Consider the following 22306-nt stretch of genomic DNA (forward strand, 5'->3'; position numbering starts at 1 on the left):
GGATGGTGGTTTCATACTGTATACCATTCTTGTAACTGCAGTCCCCAGAAATGGACTTTGTGTTACTTCTTTTGATTCAGGTTGGCTTGATTTTCTCCTGTTACTTTTTCAGCAGTAAGCTGACAACTTACCTTTCCGTGTTCATCATTCACTGCACAGAAACCAGGGAGTAAATCATTTGTAGCTCACTCTGTGACTGTCTTACAAGTTGTGCTTGTGGGTGCACATTGACCGATCTGAGGCCTTGACACCTGTCTTTCTCCCATGAGCCTTGGAGAAATACTGTAAGAGTCTGAGTTTGGTTTACATGAGCAAATAAGACCAGCTGACCTGAGAGGCAATGACACCACCGACTCTGCCACCATTTTCACTGTCTTTGATGATCCCAAAGTGACATCCCCAAGCACAGCAATGAAAGGTCCCCTGAGAACTGCATAGCACGGTGATATCCTGTGTGAATTTTCCATATCCCTTTCAGGTCCTAAGGGCATGGCTATCCACCTTCCAAACCTACCCACTGGTGAAGTTGTCACTGGAGCCTGCAGAGTATTCGACTTGGATGTACTTCTTTCTGTATTCTACAGAGAACACAGGCAGCTTATTTTGACTTGGGGGTTGTTAACAACTATTTCCGTATGGGGTTTAAACAAGCAGCCCAGGACCTTAACATAATTCTAGATTGATCTGGAAGTTTAGTCTATTTCCTACAAGGGACTTTGACATGCTAGACACAGGCCAGAGCATCTTGGAGTTCTTCTCAGGAGCCTGGCTCTGTACAGCTCTCCGTGCCAGTTCCTCCGTTGGACTCACTTTGCTCTTAGAATGAGATCCTATTCCAGGCAAGTGATATGCAAGAACCCCTGCTATTGGAATTGGCCAGCTGGTGAAAGCAGCCAAAAGCCCATCTCCAGCCATACCCTGGCCCTGGGGCCCAGCCAGCTGCACCCCTCCAGAACATTGACAGTGCTTCTGAGATGCCCATAGGGGTGTTAGTGCAGCATGGACACATCTCTCCCTGTTTCTGCTCAGAACCTAGGAGTCAGCACGGCTTCCCAGCCCAGGTAAGGCAAGGGCCACCAGCTACACCTGGGCAGTCTGTGAGCAAAGTGCAGACGGAGGACTTGGAACAGCCTCAGCTAAGGATCTTAGGAGCTGTCCGGCCCCCTTATGCTCAGCTCAGCCCTCCATCAACTTTCACTGACGTTGGCTTCATTCCCACAGTGAGGTGTGCTAAATTGCTTTATGGTTAATTTGAAGATTTCTCTGAGCGACATGAGAAGCTGAGGTGGGAAGATTACTTAGGCTTATAAGTTCAAGACCGGACTGGGCAACACATTGAGATCTCCTAAATCAAGAAAAACAAAAAACAACAAGGAATTTCTCTGATCTTGTTTTGCTGGGTTTTATTCTAACGAAGACATTTGGTCCATTTAGCGCCTGTCTCTAAAGCTGAGGAGCATGGCCATCTCTGCTGGGTTTTGTCTGTGTCAGGTTAATGCGAGCTTCTGACTCCCTAAGAGCGTCTGTCCTCACCCCTCACTTCTTGGGGCCCAACAGATACCAGGTGGAGTCTCTTTCCTGTTCCTGAGCCTGCAGGGATTACTGCCAACCAATAGGAGGCCAGTTTGTTTGCTGCCGTCAATAAAACACAGAAGTCTTCAAGAAGAAAGTGGCTTCAATCATTGGATTATGACGTTAACTGGGTGCTCTCGTCTGTGGCCTTTCTAAAGCTGTAGCTACGATGCTAGTGTTCTGCTGGTGGCTTGTCTTCTGCGCGTCTGTTCTTTGGGAATTAATGACAGCCTTCCTTTCCAGGTGGCCAGTGACTGATTGTCTTTGTAGAATCTGGACAGTGACCAGGTGAGTGAGGGATGAGAACGCATGCTGTCTATAAAAATTTTTCCTAACTTTCTCCCATCTGATGGTTTGTAACACATCTGTCTCTGATTCTAGGTTGATCCTACCTTATGACCTGGACGATAGAGTGGGCCGTTGTTGCTGGACTTGGCTCCAGCTGGTTCTCTCCAGGCAGGATGCGGGAGCATCTAGCGAGACTCTATCACCTCCTTGGCCAGTGTCCCTCTCATAGGTCTGGATGTCTTTGCCCAGCATGGGGTAACTGTGCCAGGCAGCCTTAGGTACTAACAGCTCTGAAGTCATCTAAGGAGCCTACAAATGAAGACGTCCCTATGAACAGAGAGGCAGCTTGTGGCTCGCCTCAGAAGGCACCGTTGGTCACGCTCTGGATTATGTGTGCACATTTGCCCTGCCCGGCTCCAGTGTTCTAGGCTCTGCTACAGAATTCCTTTGCTACAGCCTGCCCAGCACGAGAATTGTGTGAGGCAGTTGATGGCGGGTGTGTGTGCAGGAGATAGAGCGTGTGTTGACAGTGGTCTCCAGTTCTCTGCCAGCTTCCAGCTGAGGAATCCACGTGGGTTGCCGACACGAGGAGGCAGAGACAGTCACAGTCCATGAGGAGTGGTGCCTACACGTCCTACTCAGCCACGTTGAAGATCTGAGGACTAAATGCAGCCATGACGTCTTGCACTTTGCATCTCTCCAAATGTTGAATTATTGGAAACTGATTTATTTTGAAAGAAATGCCCTTTATCTGCTCTTGATGGTCTTTTGGTGAATGTGTTGAATTTGATACTAGCTCAACATTAAGAGCAAGTGTTTATAAACATAGTGGATGCCAGGAAGCCAGAGAAGGACTCCTTTTGTCAGATAACAAGTGGACCCAGAAGGGTTCTGGAATAATTAGGTGTTCCCTCTGTGGGTGGGTAGACATTTTGGGGAGTGGGGGAGATGACCCATCAGGTGACAGATCCTCACTGTGAGTGCTCAGGTCTGCCTTTGCCTGTTCCTGCTATGAAATCTCATGACAGTTAACAAGCTGTGAAGATGGAGAAGTCCAGCTCCTGGCACCATGACAGCTCCTAGAGCTTGGACAGCCCAGAGGGAGAAGTGTCCCTGGAGCCCATCTGAAGAGCTACTGCTTGGAGATACCAGCATGCCCTTAGCCAAGAGCTGATTAAAAAAAAAAAAAAAAACCTTTACAGATTTGGATAGGTTCCAGCGAACCTGAAAATGTGGTTTTATGGTAGATACTGGCATGGACTAGATAGCCACATCACCGGTACTGTTAACGTGACCTTCCTCCAACGGCAGCCACCAAGCATGTGAAATCTCTCCAACAGGCTCATGGGCACTGTAATCTGATTTCATTGAAATGTTTCATTAAAGTATTGCTGTTGGGGATTTATTTAAAAAAAAATAAAAAACAAAAAAAAACAGCTATATCACCACGTGACAATCTTTCTTGAAGAGTTTCAGTGGGAAGTTGGCTTTGTCTGTATTAGACTCTTAATTGCCACAAGACACTCTCATAAATTTGGATGTTTACTTCTAGAAAAGTAATTGGGTGTGCTTTTACTTACCGTCACTCTCGTAGCAGGAGCCCTGACTCTGTAAGTTAGTCTGTGTCTTACATGCGTGATGTAGCGCTCACCATGATCATTTTGCAGTTTGTCACGTACTTACTAAGAAAAAAACATTCTTGCAAAGGAATTTTATTTGTTTGTTTATTTGGAGATAGGGCCTCACCTAGTCCAGATTAGCTTCAAAGTTACTATGTAGTTGAAGATGACTTCCAACTTCTGATCTTCTGCCTCGATCTCCTGAGTGCTGGGGTTACACGCATATGTCACCATGCTCAGCTAAAACCTTTGAGAAAACTCTTTGGGCTTCCAGTTTCAACCGCAATCAGTTTGAATCGGACTTAACCTCCAGGCAGCAAGCATTTGAAAAGCTGTGCCCCCACCCCCTAAAAAACTTCAGAATCCAGTTACAGAAACACACAAAAACCCAGATGTCCCCAGGCACAAAGTTCTAGGGCAGTCTTGTCAGGAGGCCGTGAGGAGGAACACCTCCATTCCACGGGCGTCACAGGCACATTTACTAGAGAGCACAGAGTGGCTGTGTTGTGTCAGTGACAAAGAGGCGAGTCTTCAGGGCATTATGAAGGGGCAAAATTACCAAAAACAAGAACTCTGTAGTTACCACTCTGCACGTATGTGCCCAGAATACCCTTCATGTATAGGAGAGTTCCCCTCCAGAAGTGCTCAGGAAATGTAAATTCTGGAGGCCATGCCAGTTAGATGGCAGAGCCAGACAAGCAGGAAGCACAGCCTAGACCAGATGAGAAGATGAAGGGAGAAGCCTGCTAGGTGCTGATGCAAAGAAGGGGAGGAGGTGGACGTGGTGGGTGACTGAGCATCCTGCCCGACGGCTGTGACTTGTGGTGTTTCAACTTGAGTAAAATGTTAACACAAGGTTGAAGAGACTGAGTTGTTAACTGGTTCTTGCGTTCTCTACATAGTCACAGAGGATAATGACGAAGAATAGCAAGAACATAGAACATGTTAAGCCTTTCACAAAGAACTGAAAGGCTAGTGGAGAAGAAAAATAGTGATATTTGAAAAGATAGCACCAAGCACAAGGACCCAAGCTCAGTCTCCAGACCCACATACAAAGCTGGAAGTGCAGGTGTGTACGCTTGTAATCCCAGCAGTGGTGAGAAGACAAGCTCCCTGGGGCTCACTGGCCAGCCAGTCTAGATTAATTGGTAAGTTCTAGGTCAAGGAAAGACCCTGTCTCAAGGAAAAAGGATGGTAATTTTGAAGATGGCAGCCGAGGCTGTCCTCCAGCCTCCACACGTACACGCATGCTCATGTATGCACGCACGTGCACACATAACCCATTAAAAGGTAAGATGAAGGGTAAATAGGAAGTCGTGGTGGCTTGAACCTGGTTGCATTAGTGACTACGTACCAGCACTCAGGATGCTGTGTCAAGGATGAGGCTAACTTGGGCTAAAGCAGGCAAGACTCTTATTTCAACAAAGGAAAAAAACCTTTATATTAATATAAACGGGTTAAATACTCCCCCTCATAAATTTATCAAGCTCACATACATACACCAGACAAAATTTCACCAAGGTTAGCCTTGAACTCCTGACTTCATGTGATTCTTTTGCCTCAACTTCCCAAGTGCTGGGATGACAGGTGTGTATTCTTTTAAAAAATTATTTACTCTTTTAAAAATTAATCTTTGTTTGAGTTAAGGTGTCCTGTGACCCTGGCTAGCCTTAAACTTGCTAAGTTGCTGAGGAAGACTTGAACTCCTGACCCTTCTGCTTCTACCCCCAAGAGCCACTATTGCAAGCGTGTGCCACGTGCCGATTTATGTAGGGCTGGTGCTGGGACCCAGGGTTCTGTGCCTGCTAGGCAAGCGCTCCGCCATCACAACTGCCTGCCTGCTCAGGTTTGGTTTTGTTTAGGAAGTAAAAATAACTTAGTATAATACTGCTAGGGGAGGGGCCACTAAAGTACTGCCTGCCCTTTTTTCCCAGCTTATACATGACAAAGAAAAGTTAAAAGCAAAGGGATAGAACAAGATGCACCAAGAAAGCACATAGCATACTGCACAGTGGTTTAAAGTACCTGTACCTGGAGGACCCTGCGTGGTGATGGAAGGGGCCGTCCTGGGTTGAGCTTCATAGACATAGGAATCAGAAGTTGGGAGGACTGGGGACAGGGAGAAGGATGTGGTTATGACTGGGGCTTTTGGCATTCTCTAAAATCTCAGTGAGAGTGGAGAGGATTTGAACCATTTTCAGTGCTAAATCAACCTTGAATTCCTGGAACAAACCCATCTGGTTGCAAGATGTTACTATTGTGCTGCATTCAGCTTTGTTTTGTTTAAATTCTGTGTGTATATTCACAGACATGTTGGCCTACAACAGCACAATTAGGAACTCTACAGTACATCAACAAGTGCAGAATATTCCAAACTCATAGAAGGAAAGTTTTACCAGCATAGACCAGCTGGGGCTATATACAGTATCAAAGGTCAAGACTGGAGCAAGTGCTTACAGGCAAACAGGGTGGAGTCCAGTGGCAGTAAGGCACTAGATGGCACCTAAACACTCCCTCCTTCCCTCCCTCCCTCCCTCCCTCCCTCCCTCCCTCCCTCCCTCCCTCCCTCCCTCCCTTCTTTGTTCTTCTCTCATGTATTAAATATNTCCCTCCCTCCCTCCCTCCCTCCCTCTTCTTCCTCCTCTTCCTCCTCTCCCTCCTCTCCCTCTCTCCCTTTCCCTCCCTCCTTCCTTTTTTCTATTTATTGTTTTGGAACAATAGCCCAGGTTGATTTCAAACTCGGGATCTTCCTGCCTCAGCCTCAAAAGTTTTACTGTAGAATGGCCACTCTGTTTCTTGTCATGAGACAAGGTCTCCTGTATCCCGTGCTGACCTCAGTCAGACTCACTATGTAGTTGAGGATGGCCTTTGCTTATCTCCACCTCCTGAGTGCTGAGGTTAAAGGTGTGTGGTGCTATTCGCATCTGTTTTTGTGCTTTGAGGTAAGGTTTTCTTTGTAGCCTAGGCTTGCCTCAAATCAGGATGTCCTTGCCTCTGTGTCAATATTATCAGAATTGCAGGTGAATAGATACTAAAAGTACATCCTATCAAACCAGTAGACCACACTCAAAATTGTTTATAGCTAATTACCCTTACAGGGAGGTAACAGAATTTAAAGAAAGTAGTCCCAGGGAAGTAAAGGTATCATGAAACAGGGCACAGAAAATGAACATAGAGCTGGCTCAGTAGGTAAGAGTACTTGCTGCACAACATGGGCCCGCGTTTGAGCTTTAGTCAGTAATGGTGAGTCATAGAGCCATAGACATGGCCACCCTAAAGGAGTAAGTAGTTTATTATACTCTCTGACCCCTAGAAATAGGAGGCATGTCTCACCATGCAGAATCACACAGGGAAGTACCAGGCACTTGGGAGGCAGAGGGAGGGAAGGAAATGGAAGCAAGAACCTTGTTGTGGTTTCCATGGGAAGACCCAGGTAGGGAAGGGAGTATAGGATCCGGGGATCTAGGGCAGGCAGCAGTAGTCCTGGGCATGGACGTCTTGTAGAGTCTGGGTAGGAGTGAAACCCTGGCTGCTCTGGACATTGCTTTTCTCATGGCAGTGATTAATGCCTGATGAGCAGACTGAGGAAGGAAGGGCCTATTTTAGCCCACCACGGAGAAGAAGGCATGGTGCAGCCAACCATTGTACCAGCTGTCAGGAGGCAAGGAGTGATGGGTACTGGTGCTCAGCTGAACTGTTGCTTTTTTGCAGTCTAGAACCCCAGCCCATGGAATGATGCTGCAGACACTCAGGGTGCATCTTCCTATCTCAGCCCAATCCAGATGTTCCTTTATAGGCATACCCAGAATGACCATCTCTCCAGGGTTCCCCGAATCAAAGCTTCGAATACAGAAAATAGAGGCCATGGTTGGTGGGAAGTGAGGAGAACTTGGTGCAGGCTGGCAGTGTACCAGCTGTGCAGAATTGCTGCAGCAGAGACTGGTGCACATGGATGAGTGGCTGCGCTGTGCCTGACACATGGTCCTGAGAGAACTGGAAATCCACCCAGAAGAAAAATTCTGTGTCCTCCTCGCCGTGCACCGAAAGTAACTTAAGTTGGGTTGTAAACTTTGGAAAAGGTGCTTAGCCTTTAGTGTGTGGTCTGTTTCCTTCCTTTGGTTCCTGACCACCAAGGCACACGCAGGCCTCATGTCAGCACCACTGCTTCCTAAGCCAGATGCGTCTGCAGAAAGGGGCTTGCTGTGACCAGGTCACACAAAGGAACACTGTGCTGCAACAAACAAGAACCAGCCGTACTTCCCCAGGCTGATGTTGAGCCAATCATGAGCGAATAACTCGACAGACACAAGCAGGAGCAGAGCAGCCATTCACTTCACTGCCTCTGGGGCTGACTCGCTTGGCTTGCGGAGATGCTCTGAGTAGGCTGCAGATGATTCTTAAGTTATGGAGGCTTCCCATAAGATTAAAATTGTCTGGGTTCCAGACAAGATGACTCAGCAAGTGAAGACACTTACCACCAAGCTTGATCCCTTGAGCCCACACAGTGGAAGGCAAGAACCAACTCCTGTATCTAGTTGTCATCTACCTGTCCCAGGCATGCCCCCAATAAATAACTAAATGTAGTAACAAATGTTTAAAAATTCTGAAAACAATTTTTGTTATTTTAATACAAAAAGTGACAATCCTAGTACATTTATAAATGGAAAAATGAAGCATAACCGTTTTGTTCCATTAATGAGGTACTTCACAAATAAAGTAGTTTGGAAATTGTCACTCGATGAGGAACCACACACAGGACTGTTCATGGCTGATGATCCTGAAAGTGCCCATTGACGTCATCTTCAGTATCTGTGTACAGCAAACCTGCTTATCCTGTCTCTGTCCCGGTCGCTGGTGGTTCTCTGCATCTTTGGCAGTAAGGAAGAGGTTCTTGAGAGACCACTTAGGGGTTCTACAGCCAGAGGGGTACTGTCGCTGTCTGAGGGTAGCATCTTGTGGCTTGGCGCAGTAAAAGTATGAGACAAAACTACGTTACAAAAAGAAAAGCAGTTGTTTATCAATTATAGGCAGTTTTGTAAGATGTTCCCTGTGTATATAAGCGTTATAGCCTCTAGATGTAAGGCTAACATTGCCAAATTCCTCCTGTTGTTGATGTCATCTCGTGTCCTGACTTTGTAGTTGACTTGACCCTCCCCCCCCCCTCTCTTGTTTTTTCAAGACAGGGTCTCTCTGAGTAGCTCTGGTTGCCCTGGAACTTGTTCTGTAGACCAGCCTGGCTTTGAACTCAGAGATCCACCTGCCTCTGCCTTCTGATTGCTGGGATTAAAGGCATGTGCCACCATTGCCTGGCTTGAAAGTCCAAGGTTTAAGCAAAGCATCTATCTGCCACTCTGGGCAAAGCCTGTCACAATGACGGGGTCATGGTGCTTGTCCAGTCTAAGTTGTTTTTCTAAGGAAAGAAATATTTCCGTAGCTAGGTGAGGTGGTGCATGCCTTTAATCCCATTATGTGGAAGCAGATGGATCCCTGTGAGTTTGAGGCAAGCTTGGTCTACGTAGTGAGTTACAGAACCACCAGAGCTATATAGTGAAACCCTGTCTTCGAGAAACAAAATTAAAAAGCTTTCTATTTATAAGTCCTAATTTAACATGTATGCCTGAACTATGTACTCAAATATGCAATTAAAACAGTTAAAAACTTTTTATGCATATGAATGTTTGCTTGCATCTCTATCTGCACGACACACATACCTGGTGCTTACAGAGGTCAAAAGAAGGCATCAGATTTCTGGAACTGGAATTATAGACAGTTGTAAACCACTTGGATTCTCAAAAGGAGCAGCAAGTGTTCCTAACCACTGAGTCCTTTCTCCAGTCCCTATAATTTAAAAAAGTCACTACTTTGTTTTTATAAATGTATGTGTGGGCCGGGCGATGGTGGCGCACCCCTTTAATCCCAGCACTCGGGAGGCAGAGGCAGGCAGATCTCTGTGAGTTTGAGACCAGCCTGGTCTACAGAGCTAGTTCCAGGACAGGCTCCAAAGCCACAGCAAAACCCTGTCTCGAAAAACCAAAAAAAAAAAAAATATGTGTGGGGTGATACCTTGGAGGCCAGAAGAGGGTATTGGGCCACGTGGAGCTGGAGTTACAGGTGGCTGTGCACATAGGTTCTCTGCAAGGCTGGTGTGCCCTCTTAACTGTTGGGCCATCTCAGCAGCCCCACCATTCCAAATTTGATTTTCGTGCCTATAAGAGGATAAAAATAACGGATACACCCCCAAGATATCTTTAAAGAAAACATTGTAGAAACTTGGTTCCTTGTTTCCCCTTTTTGTCTTTGAGTAGTCCATTTATTTTAGGTGTGGTAAGAGGAGCCATGGGAGTGAGAAGGGCCATTGTGGAAGTACGAGACTAGCCTGAAGAGTGTTCTGTGACCTGGAGTGTGAGCCAAGCCAAGACCTAGAAGGAAAAGACAAAAAGTAGCTCATGTTTTCCCTTTTGGAAGCTTCAGGAGTGGTGTGGGTCGTGGCCAGGCATGTCTGTCCCCTTTGTCGGTTGGCACGAGTACCCTGCTGGTCCTCATTATGCAGCCAGACGCCAGCTGCTTTGCCTCTGTGCCTATCTAGTACACACAGACACCCTGGCATCCCACGGCCACCACTGCCACATGCTCAGGTCTCCTGGGACCCGCTTCCAGGAAGGCCTGTCTGACACACTCCCCTGGCACTGGGCACTGGCGCACGCCTTTAATCCCAGCACTCGGGAGGCAGAGACAGGCGGATCTCTGTGAGTTTGCGGCCAGCCTGGTCTACAAGAGCTAGTTCCAGGACAGGCTCCAAAGCTACAGAGAAATCCTGTCTTGAAAAAAAACCCACAAAAAATAAATAAATAAAAATAAAGAAAGATATGTGGTTAAAAACCATGGCTTTAAAATGAGGTCACAATATGTTACGTATGAGATTCTGTCCAGTGTACACAGAGTGTTCATACAAGGAAAAGAAACCAGATTAGTGACCACAGTGTCTGTTTCATTCTCTAGGCTGTGATGACTCTCCCTCCCCACTCTTATCCCCAGCTCCTACCTGTAGACCAGCTTGCTACACACACACACACACTCAAAGAGCTTAAATATTTTTTAAATCTTTTGCTTGTTTTTGTTTTTCAAGACAGCATTTCTCTATGTTGCCTGTCCTGTCCTGGAACTGGTTTCATAGACCAGACTGGCCTTGAACTCAGATTCACTTACCTCTGCCTCCCGGAGTGCTGGGATTAAAGGCTTCATCACCATGGCCTGGCTAAAATCTTAAGGAAGAGAAAGCCCTGGGGATGATGTTCTCACTGTCCTTTTTAGGAACACAGAAACTGGGGATGTGTGCAGTGGCTCTGAAGACCACAGTCTGGCTTACAGAGACTAGGTGTAAGCTCAGGGCCTCTCCAGGACTAGCAAGTACTCTGTTTTTTAGCACAGAGTACCTACCCAGTGTTCACCTGCCTGAAGCACATCATACTCCTTGCTGTTAAATTCAAGGCCCCACATTGTGGCTGGGGCTCAGGAGCAGACTAGTGTTGGAGACACCCGAGGGATTCCCTGGGTTTTGAGCCTGATTGTATCCACTTAGTAGAGATGGCAACGATGTGTCCTTGCCCCCGCCCCCCCCATGTCAGGCCAGAACTATAGTAAAGCATTTGGTTATTTTTTCTAACTTCTTGGCCTGTGCCACACAGGAATGCTTGTTTTTCTTATCTTCCTCTCCAGGGTTGCGTCTGATATACCCTTGCTCAATGGCATGCTTTGGTGTCCAGGGAAACTCTGAATAGGGTGTAGACAGTCACGCAGGGTTGCTTGTTCGCTGTTGGCTCAGCGAAGCTCTTGGTCTCTTCTTAGCCGAGGCCTGGAAGATTGTTTTGTGGGAGGCCCCTGCGAGGTGTATACCCATCTCCTTGTGCTCTGATGAGTGGGTAGACCATCTGTTTGAAGGTGGGGTCAGATGCTAATGTCTCTGCCACTGTCTTTCAGTGAACGAGTTCACAGTGATTAGGAAGAAGTTCAAGTGCCCCTACTGCAGCTTCTCGGCCATGCACCAGTGCATCCTTAAGCGACACATGCGCTCACACACTGGAGAGCGACCTTACCCTTGTGAGATCTGTGGCAAGAAGTTCACTAGGCGAGAACACATGAAGCGACACACTCTGGTGAGTGCAGGGTGCTAGTGGGGCATGGGGGCAGGGGCACTTGATGCATTGGCTTGAGATGTCCTGACAGGCAGCTCAGGAGGAGGGTGTAGGGTACCCAGGACACCCCCCAGCCCTATGTGCCTTTCAGGGGCGAGCGTAGAACAGAAGAGGGAGAACTGCCTCTTGTGACATCACTGTGCTTCTCTGCGGGGACTCCAGGCCTGTCTGAGTACAGGGTCAGGTAGCACATCGCATGCTGTCCACTTGCTGGCCTTCTCAGCTGCTGCAGAGTGTATACCGCCATCTGCACTTTGATCTGCCCGTTTATATCCCTGCTCCTGTGCCTGGCTCTCAGTACCTAGCATGCCATTTTCAAGTGGAGGGTTTGAAGGATGAATTTGTTTGGCCAAGAGATGACAGAAGAAGTTGTTCAGAAACAGGTAGATTGATTCAGGCAAGATACACCAGCAAAGTCAAAGTCAAGCAGGTATAGGCAGTTCATGGCTGGCTGAACTCAAGGAATTGGAGCCCTAAAAATGAACCAGGGCTTGGGGAGGGGCACATTTAGAGGAGAATGGAGTTAGGGGATCTCAGGTCATCTTCCATGTGAGAACTCACTGCCAGCTGGGCCACTCCTTAGTTCATTGACTGATCGCAGGCCTGGTAGATGTCCCTGCAGGCGCTTGTCCAAAGTTAGTGACTGAGGATCTACCTGACTTGGCTGTGAGCAGAACCCAGCCCTGCCCTAGTCTCGGGTCCTAGCCTCTGTGTGCTTGAGGTCTTAGAGCTGGATTTAGATCTTTTTGCTACTGAGGCTTAGTCAGTAGAGTACTTGCCTCGTGTGCGTGACGCCCTGGATGCAATCCCTAGTACCATATGATGGTGTATTCCTGTGATCCCAGCACTTGGGGAGAGGAGGGAGAGTATCAGAAGTTCAGGGTGAAGACATTCAGTTGTCTCAGTGGATGCCTGCCACCAAGTCTGACAACTTGGGTTTAATCCCCAGGATGCACACGGTTGGAAGGAGAGAACAGACTCCCATGGGCTTTCCTCTGTGTGGACAAGAATGGTGCTGGTGTGCACGCACACACATAAATACAATAAATTAAAAAAATATTCAAGGCAGGCCGGGTGGTGCTGGGACTTGTCTTTAGTTCCCAACACTCAGGAGGCGAGCCAGCCTGGTCTACAAAGTGAGTTCCAGGATAGGTACCAAAATCAAGGCCATCCTTAGTTACATAGTGGATTAGTGGATTCACGTGATCTTGTCTCAAAAAAAAAAAAAAAGGAAAAAGAAAAAGAAAGAAAATACTTTTCACTAGTTTTGTGTTTGTTTTTGTTGCATCCACAAATATTGCTTTACAAACTTACAGAAAAATTTAAGTGGGATGCTGGTGCCTCCACCCAGCTTTTCCTATTCAAAGAGAACTGTCTCTCTTTTTTTTTTTTAAGCTCATAGGTGCTGAAAAGCCTTAACAGTGTGCATTGCTGCCTTTTCTTGAGCAAACCACACTCACTTTGTTTGAGGTTGGGTCACTGTGCCTGCTCTTCATCATAACTTTCTAAAAATGTACTTAAAATGTGGAAGCTTAGTGTGGTAGCACGTGTCTGTAATCCCCCATTTTGGAGGAGGAGGCAGGAGGAGGATAACTTCTACGCCATTCTGTGTGCCAGGCTCAGTTGATGTTGATGCCCCCTATGTCAGGGCTTGCATGAGGGAAGGGTCCATATAGTTTAATCCTTTAGTTTCCTTGGGGTGCAGTCTTTGAAAAAGTGGAGCCCTCTGCATTAGAGACAGCTCTGAAGCCCAAACCACCATGTTCACCACAGCAGTATCTACTGCCCTGACTTTTTTTTTGGCATGCAAAGCCCCTCCAGGAACCTCATAGGTGGAGATGGTGCTGAGAGCCGTCCTGCTGCACTTTCCCAGGGATCAGGAAGGAGTGGTTTGTACTGCCCCATAACAACATCAAGGGGCTTAGCAGCAGAGCCACAAAGCTCAGACACAGAACCACAGGGACATCTTGTGGACGTTTATAGTCAGGGAACTGGCAGATTCAGAAAGGGGCTTAGCAGCAGAGCCACAAAGCCCAGACATAGAACCACAGTGACATCTTGTGGACAGTAGTCGGGGAACTGGCAGATTAAGAAAGGTGAGTCACCCCCTGCCCATGTAGCCTGTTCTCTGGCAGGTCCTGGTGGCAGCACAGGAAGGAAGGAGTCGGGAGCCTGGGATCTGGGCCAGCTTCCTACCCTAGACTGCTGAACCGAGAACAGGCCATCTGTGTATGGCCTGGGGCTGCCTGGCCAGGGATAGCTATGGTGTCCTCTGGGTTCCTCATCCTCCAGTTTTGAAGCTTAGAGTCAGACCCTAGATGTAAGGAGGCGCAGTGGCTCTGGCAGGCTGAGAAGGCCACGGGTACTCCACAAGTCCCATTTACCTTGTCCTTGCCCATCTCCAGGAAGGCAATTCTGCACTGGCCAACTTTGTAGATAGAGTACATTGGTTCCTATGCACACTTCCTCAAGCTCAGGTCTCTTGGGTCCCCTCCAGGAGCTTTTGTCTTCTGTACTTTCAAGGACCTTCTACTGAGTAGGTGTCTTCCAGGCACTGCTGCCTCTCCCTGGCTGCCATGTCTCTTCTGCAGACCCTGATTGCTAACCTCGGTCCTTGCCTTCCAGTTGAGAGAGCAGGACAGAAGGAGCTGCCCCTTTTAATTGGAAACAGGTGCATAGCAGCCAGGCTAGGGTTCCACTTCATTGCCCTGCTGCCAGGTTCCAGTCTGCGTCCCATCCATGCTGACCCCTCTCGCTCTCACTTGGGGCTCCCATGCAGCCCAACCCACCAGTCTGTCCTGGGCTTCCTGGAAGGCAGATTCCACTTGCAGCTTCCAATCACGGTTGTGTATGGGCTCCCTGTCCTGTGCATTCAGGTGAGCAGTGTTGTATTTAATTCCGTATCACCCGGGCTGCTGGGCCAGCTGCTCTGCCTGTACAGAACTAATAGCAGCTGGGCTCCAGAGCTGCTCTAGGGATCTGATAGGAGCCTCTTATCCTGCCCTGCAGGGAAGTTTATAGGAAGGGTTCTTCAGGCAGAGGAAGGAGTATGACAAGTTAGAAGTGTACCTACATACCATTGAGTGGGAGAACTTGGATATGGATATGCTGGGACTAGCCCAGTTTGTAGCTGAGTGCATGACATTGTTTACCCTGGTGCCTATGGCATCCCCTTAAGTCAGGATGATTTGCTGTCTCTAGTGATACTGCCCACGTTGGCTCCAGATGGATGTCCCCTCCTTTCCCTGACAGGGACTGTCCCTCCTGTGTCTCTCATGGCCTAGTAAAGATTGCGCTCCTCACTCCAACACCGCTCCACTGATTGTTCTGTCCCTCCAGGTCCACAGCAAGGACAAGAAGTACGTGTGCAAGGTGTGCAGCCGTGTGTTCATGTCTGCAGCCAGCGTGGGCATTAAGCATGGTTCTCGTCGTCATGGTGTATGTGCAGACTGTGCTGGCCGGGGTGTGGCCACGCCGCTGGACCATGGTGGAGGTGGTGAGGGCTCTCCGGAGGCCCTGTTTGCTGGTGAAGGGCCCTACCTGGAAGACCCCGACGATCCACGAGGGGAAGGCGAGGAGGAGCTGGGTGAGGATGAGGATGAGGACGTGGCCAAATGGAAGGACGACGTGGGCTTGGCACACGAGGACGCGCTGCTGGGAGATGACAAGGATGACGAGGACTCTCCACGGGGGCCGCACAGCCCCTCTGGGGAGCCTGAGAAGGACTTTGCCTGGATCTCCTAGGGGCTTTGCTCTGGTGGGCAGGGTGGGTGGTGTGCACCTGTGTGTGTCTTAGTGGGTCTTCACTCACCCAGGAGCAGGGCCATGCTGACTCCTTGAAGCTCTTCCTTCGGGCCCTCCTCTGGCCTATAACCCTCTCCCCTTGCAGAAACTGGTCCTGTGAACTAAGCAGTGAGTGTGACTCCAGAGACGGGGGGCGCACTAGGACCGAACGAAGTGAGGGGTACAGTGTAGGTTTAGGAAAAGGGAGGCCTACTCCCACCTGCCCAGGTATTATTAATGGAGTCCCCAGCGGGTGTGTCTATATGTGTGAGCAGGGCTGCACCAAGGCCTGGGCATGCTTCCTCAGGGTATCAAAGGAGTCCTTTGCTGTGAACCTGGCTAGGAATGCAAGATGCGTCAGTAACCAGGTCTGAGTAGGTGTTGAGTTCTGTTCCACCCACAGCATTGCTCAGTCTCCTTCCACCCCGTCCTCTGGCAGTCAGGTTATGGGCAATGGCCCTGTCACTTTGTCCTCTTGGTTCCTGCTGCCCCGTGGCAGCTGGTAGAATCTAGTGGGCATAAGCCCTGCAATCCTCTTACCTCCAGGCTTTGGTGCTTAACATAAATGGCTGCAGATGCCTCTCTGGAAGCCCAAGGCTCCAGGTGCTATCTCTGTTGGAAGCAGCTACCCAACCGGCAGGCCAAAGGGGAAGAAGGCTCTGTTCAAGAAGGGACCTGTGGTTGGATGCTTTCCCCGTTCAGGCCCACATGGTTGAGTTGCAAGGGTCACAGCTCTTCCTTCCGTGTGCACTTTCTTGGAGAGCCCCGTTGTGCACCCTGAGTTCTGCCTGCGCCCTTGCTCACCCCTCCTTGGACCAGACAGAGCTCAAGCTCCTGCCTTTGTTGCTGCTAACACTGGAGGTGGGTGTTCCTAGCCGCAGTGTGCTGCTGACGCCTCCCTGCCTAGGAACCAAATTTTAAAGAAGTCAGAGACATTTTCAGGTGGTTACTACAGGTTACTTTGTTTCAAATTGTTTTTTTTTTTCACTTAACAGGACTCTGCGCAAGTGATTTCATTTAACTCTTCAAGTCCTCTTCCTGTTATTTCTAAAGGTGCTCACACTTGCTCTGTGAAAAGTGTGGGCTTAATTTCTATGGCTCTGAGGCCCGGAGACCTGTCCACGTAACCTGCCGGATAGATACAGATGCTGCAGCCTGCACTCTTCTTGAGGCCATTTCTAACAAACCCTGAAACATTCCATCCCTCACCCACCTCATCTCCCAAAGCCCACTGAACTGGTGTTCAGTGCATCCCCTGGTGAGCTGCTGATGGGCTAACCCCACCCTGTGCAAGGGCTCATCAGGCTAAATCATTACGGCTAATTAGAGAATTTTGGTTTTCCTTTCTCAAACACTAAGTCAAATGGCTTTTAAACTCCCCCCGCCTTCTGTTCTCACTAGGTAAGTAAGAGGAAGCCCCATAAAATTAATTTACGTCCCAGTGGTTATAAAGAGCATATGTCACCTGGTGACATTCCCCAAGTACCAGCTGCCTGAGCTACAGAAGGATGCAGGGCAGGCCCTACAGAAGGAAGGAATCACAGCTTTTGTTTCAAACAAAACAACAGTCAAGAGGAAAGGGGCCAGGACTCTACAAGTAGAGTGTAGGAGCCATTGTCTGAAAGCTGTGTCCTCTCCACTCTCTGCCCTCTCCCTCTGAGGCATGCTGGTTCTGGAGTACATTTCGTCCAGTGTGGCAGCGTAGCTAGACCCCCTTTCACCAACAAAACTCCAGGTTGAGACCGTCTAGTCTTGCCAGGCCCCCTGAGGGCTCCCAGACTTAGAACTTCCTCCCTCTTTTACAATGCCTTTTCTAAACACTTTCTTATAAAATGCATTTGGAAACTAGACCTTTGCTACCACTGTCTCTGGGTTTTTGTATCAGTCCCTACTTCTCAGGCTGCCCTGCCCAGGACCCAGGACCCCGGCCCACCTCCCAAGGCACCTGTGCCTCCACTCTCAGGATGTCTTGCTCTGACTGGCCTCCCTTCCAGACTTGCCTTTGCTGGCCTTTCTGGGGTTCCCTGTTGGTACCACGGGGCACTTCCTTAAAACCAGTACTGTACCAGAAAACTGAGGGTCCCAGTTCTGGTCCCACCACCTTCCAAGTGTTTGCCATGTGGCAGGCTTTGTTCTGGCTCAGTTTCCAGTTGGAAAGTGGAATTCTAGAGATCCAGATGAACACATCCATCTCAGGAGGCATGGAGGGAAAAGACGTATGTATTGAAGTTTTTTGTTTTTTGGGTTTTTTTATGTGACTTTTTTTTTATTCAATGTTCAAACTAATAAATATTTTTTTATGAAGAAAATGTGTAGATTACATTTCACATTTTGTATTTTGTGTGTGTCTGTATTTGGGTGTTTGTAACACCAGAGTGGAAAATATATTCCATGGGGTGGGTGGTGTTAGGGTTGAGGTGGGAAAACGATATGATTTTTGTACGGATCTCTGGATCCTGACCAGTTTGCGTATTTGAACTCTGAGTTTTGGGGAACAGGACACTCCTAGGACTTGACAGGGCCCTAACTCAAAAGACACAGTTATGTTTCCAATTTTTCACATTTTCCTTTAAAAAAAACCTGAGGAAATGCAAAACTGGAACTTTTTGCAATATTATGAAAGATAATCTTACTTTGGCTCATCCTATGACATGTACAACTCCTAAGAAAGCCATAATGGTGGTATTATTTTTTAGATTCTATTGTGTTTTGTATGTGGCTCTTTTAGAATCACTTGTAGTGAGGGTGCTGTGTGTATGCTTTTCTTATTTATTTATTTTTTAACATGCTTTCAATCTGTCAACAAAAAGTAAAAAAAATGCAGTGTTTGAAGATTGTTGATTTTTTTCTGGGGATAATCTATATTATATTGACTTTATATTAATTATTATAAACCTGTGTTTGTACTGAAGATGTGTTTAATATTTGCAGAAGGCTTGTCATAATCAGTTGGTGGGGTTCACAACACCCACAGACAAGTAAAGATTACCTTCTCTCTAGCGGTTCTTGCGATTCCTTGTCTGCCTCGGTGTACCAGGTTGCCTGTGGGTTTTCTTTCTGTGATGGGATTAGTGTAGACATTCTTGCAAAGCGATCACTTTAAATAAAATGGGAAATTGCTGCTCAATGCCGACGCCTCCTGTGTGGTTTCAAATAGTACCCTTCCTTGGACCCCAACCTGAATGGAGCCAGCCCCCAGCCCCTATGCTTCTTATTCACTTCCCATTTTCCTCCTAGTTCCACTTCTCTCCCCAGGAGATAAACAAACAACCCCCACAGTTTTTAATTTTTCTGTGGTATGGCCCAGACACAAGACACCTGAGCTTCATGAACATGGAAAAATGTCAGCCCCAGTCTGGCCAGGAAAACTATCTTTAAATGTGGGCAGGAGAGTCCTCCCTCTGACACCTCCCAGAGGGCAACTTAAACAGCTCTAGCAGAGCCCACTGACATCTTTGACGAGTCTGTGAGCCAAAGCAGGGAGCCAAGCTGCCCCTGGGGCCAAAAGGACAGCGTGCAGTTAGGGTTTAGTGAAGAAACACTGGTTTCTTCCAGGGTACTCTGAGTACTCGTCAGTCCTCCACCTCTAGGAGCCAAGGCCATCAAATCCACCACAGGTTTGCTGTAGCTTCAGGCTGGAGTGGGAGAAAGGCCAAGGAGCTGCGTCATGGATAGGCTCAGTCCAGGAACCGCTGGCAGGCTGTGCACCACAGGTTCCTGTGGTCCCTGCAGTACACTTTCTGGCACTCCTTGGCATCACCCCAGGGCTTCCTGGAGGGGCCATGCAGGGGGCATGGAGACTTGTCAGCTAAGACCTTTACCGCCTAGTATATCCCAGACCCTCAAACAACACGTACCTCGGGTTGTCCCCAAGCTCGGCAGGCAGGGCTGGTATGTAGGCCTGGGCCTCAGTGGGCTGTGGCTCCAGGTGGATGGGGGCCCACCAGCTCTGAAAGGAGCCACAACCCCTGTTGTATCTCTCTAGAGCGCTCTGAGACCTGCCGCCAATGTCCATCTGTGGCCTCACCTTGCTGGTAGGCTTGGTCACTGGCATACCTGTGGAACAGCTGAAGAGCTGAGCTTGGGGAATGGAAACACAGGGGCTGTGGCAGGTTGGGAAGAGCTCCATATGAGCAAAGGTGAGTGGGGTGGAGACTGCAGGAGACCCTGAGTCAGCCCGAATGTCCACGCCAACATCCAACTCTGTGTAGTAATAGTCCTCCTCCCCTTCACTCTGCTCTGGCTCCGCCTGTCTCCTGCCAGGAACAGAGTTGTCAGGCCTGATCCCACCCTAGCCAAACCCCCAGTGCCACCGCACTGCAGGTGCACCAGGTGGATGTGTTTCTCCATCCCTGATGGAGATGCTGTACTCGGCACCTTTCCACCTCTCTGCCCCAGACACTGGAACGTGACCTGAATAAAGCCCTGGAGTGATGGGAGCCCAGGTCAACAGTCACCACCCAGGCCAGCCCACCTCCGCTGTTGCTGCTGTAGCTGCCTGAGAGATGAACCAGGGCCTCCTTCCATGTCTGCAGGGACATTGCACTTAGGAGCTCGGAAGACCTCGAGCTACTTTGCAGATATTGCTCCTGCTGGCTCTCTCCAAGTCCCTGATTTTGAGTTGCTACCTGTTCAGGTGAGCCTTGTGGAGCAGGGGTGCCAAGGAGAATTTGGCCTCGGAGACTTGGAGAGAAGCTCCTCTAGCTGAGGAAAGGCAGGAGTGCTTGCTGCATGGCCAGCAAAGTGGAGGTGCAGTTTTGGCCTCAGTGAGGGGCACTCAGGGTCCAGGTGTCTCTTAGAGAACTTGAGACAAGCTTAGAAAGTTCATATTAGGTTTGGGGGCATTGCTTGCCCCATAGAGGCTTGGTGGCTTCAGTATCCCGGAATAGCAGAAGTTCTGGACCCTGTCCATAGTTGAGCATAGATTTCTGAATCTCACCTGGGCTGCTGAAGGTGACAGAGGGGCTGGTAGACAGGCTTGTAAGGGCTGTAGCGGCCATGACCTCTTCCAGCTGGGCTTTTCCTGGGGGGGGGGGTTCTGGAGATGAGGTAAGGGGTCAACAAGTACTCTAGGCCCCTCCCCAGGTCCCCGCACACATTTGCAGCCTGGACCCGTGTGGGCATCAGGCTGCGCCACTCCACATTCTGGGCAGGAGGCCTGGCTTCACCCCCAGCTCAGGTTGCAGAGCTGGAAATCCAGGAACTACAGAACAGGATGGGGATCCACGAAAGGCCCGAGTTCTCCATAACTTGGGCTTTGTTCTGCAATGGCTCCTTCAGACCCTGGTGCTGAGCAGAGGTCCGGCCCACTAGAAGGGGTGAGGCCAGCTATGGCTCAGACCTTTCTGCTAACACACATTAACCATGGTTGTGCAATAGCAACCGTAGGTCAAGTGCCAGGGATAGGGTTACGTTTGGGAGGGTCGGGTGGGCTAGGAGGGCGGAGCAGCAAGCCTTTGGCAGCAGTTAGGGAGATTGTGCTCTAAGCACAGGCTGGTCCCCAGGCCCTGGGGGGCTGAATAGTCAGCCCCTGAATAGTCAGGAGTATAGAGCTGGCAAGTGGGGAGGTGGAACCTGGGGACCCTGACTTGTTCTCCACCTAAGTCTTCAAAGGCTGCCATCTGTGCCAGCATCCACCGCTCATCAGTCCCACCTCACCTCTTTATTGGCACCGGGGGGGGGGGGGCTGGAGAGATGGCTCAGTGGTTAAGAGCATTGCCTGCTCTTCCAAAGATCCTGAGTTCAATTCCCAGCAATCAAATGGTGGCTCACAACCATCTGTAAAGAGGTCTGGCGCCCTCTTCTGGCCTTCAGGCATACAGACTGAATATTGTATACATAATAAATAAATAAATAAATAAATAAATATTTATTTATTTATTTATTGGCACCGGGATGTGCAAAGAAGGCAGTGGGAGCCGTGTTGAGGCTCAAGAATTGGTTCCCGAGGCTTCATAGCCTAAGGTTCCTGTGGCTCTGAGAACTCCAAGCCTGCAAGGTCGCCACCTATAGAAGGACCCTGAAAATGGGGATGGGAGGGCTCCGTGGAGGAGTTGGCCTGGAGACCCCAGACTCTACCTCAACTCTGCTTAGTGCCCCGCTACCACACCAGATGCAGCTAGTGTGTTCCGCGTGGCCCCGCCCTAGCCCCGCCCCCTGCTCCCGTGGCGGGAAGCCTTTGCTTGGTCTGTCAGTTTTGCTTGGCCTGACCCGGGGTGGGGGTGAGCACACGCAGGGACACACTCACAGGCAACACTTCCAGCTGCCACGCCTTCAGGGCCCAAAGTTTGTATAGACCCGATGTCCGTCTTAGCAGGGAAAAAAATTGGCAGTCCCCCTGCCCACCGGTACCTGCGGTGGCGTGGCACTCTGACTCAGACCCTCTGCACTCAGGCACTGAGTCGTGATCTGCAGCCCACTGGGATCTGGGGAGGCTACGGACGGACGCTAGGTCCTGACCCTTGGAGTGGGGCGGGTGACTTTCACAGACCCGCCGACCCAGTTCCCAGGCGTACTCAGCCTCCCTGGGCGTCCAGAAGCCTATGTTACAGAATTAAGGCTAGACTTAGCCTGATTGGGCCCCAAATCAGGGCCAGGTCGGTCGACCTCCACCCGGGATCCGACCTCGACCCGCGCCATGCCACTGCCACCGAAGCTGCTTGACTACATCTCCCTACCAGCTCCGCCCCACTGCGCACGCCCATTGGCCCTCACATGGCAAACACCCCAAGTGGTTGGGCTTTGCCTTGCAGGGGCTCCAACTCAGGCACTCAGGCTAGTGGAGGGGTCAGCTCAACTCTGGCTGACAGCCTTGACAGCCTGTGCACCCTGCAGCCCAAGGGCTGTTTTTCC

The 22306-nt window shown here is 49.4% G+C and overlaps 2 protein-coding genes across 7 annotated transcripts in view; one reads left to right on the forward strand and one right to left on the reverse strand.

The window, feature by feature from the left end:
* Zbtb46 (zinc finger and BTB domain containing 46) overlaps window positions 1–18599 on the forward strand; it is a 70967-nt gene extending 52368 nt beyond the window's left edge. For 5 of the 6 annotated variants that reach the window (XM_050150862.1, XM_050150867.1, XM_050150864.1 and 2 more), the window contains 2 exons: window positions 11457–11632; window positions 15011–18599. In XM_050150862.1, the coding sequence (XP_050006819.1) occupies window positions 11457–11632; window positions 15011–15415 (581 nt within the window). In that variant the 3' untranslated portion in view covers window positions 15416–18599. The remainder of the gene's footprint in view (window positions 1–11456; window positions 11633–15010) is intronic. The other variant, XR_007593372.1, reaches the window with a different exon arrangement.
* Window positions 18600–19131: 532 nt separating this feature from the next.
* Slc2a4rg (SLC2A4 regulator) lies at window positions 19132–22093 on the reverse strand. Its single transcript, XM_050150882.1, has 8 exons — window positions 22048–22093; window positions 21806–21994; window positions 20307–20477; window positions 20083–20158; window positions 19929–19983; window positions 19773–19879; window positions 19312–19710; window positions 19132–19225 (listed from the first exon to the last, which is right to left on the reverse strand). Exons 1-8 carry the CDS (start codon window positions 22091–22093, stop codon window positions 19132–19134), a joined length of 1137 nt encoding a protein of 378 aa, XP_050006839.1.
* Window positions 22094–22306: the final 213 nt, after the last annotated feature.

This window comes from Alexandromys fortis, unplaced genomic scaffold (assembly GCF_014885135.2).
Source record: "Alexandromys fortis isolate MF-2015 unplaced genomic scaffold, M_Fortis_MF-2015_v1.1 scaffold_27, whole genome shotgun sequence".
Classification (NCBI taxonomy): Eukaryota; Metazoa; Chordata; class Mammalia; order Rodentia; family Cricetidae; genus Alexandromys; species Alexandromys fortis.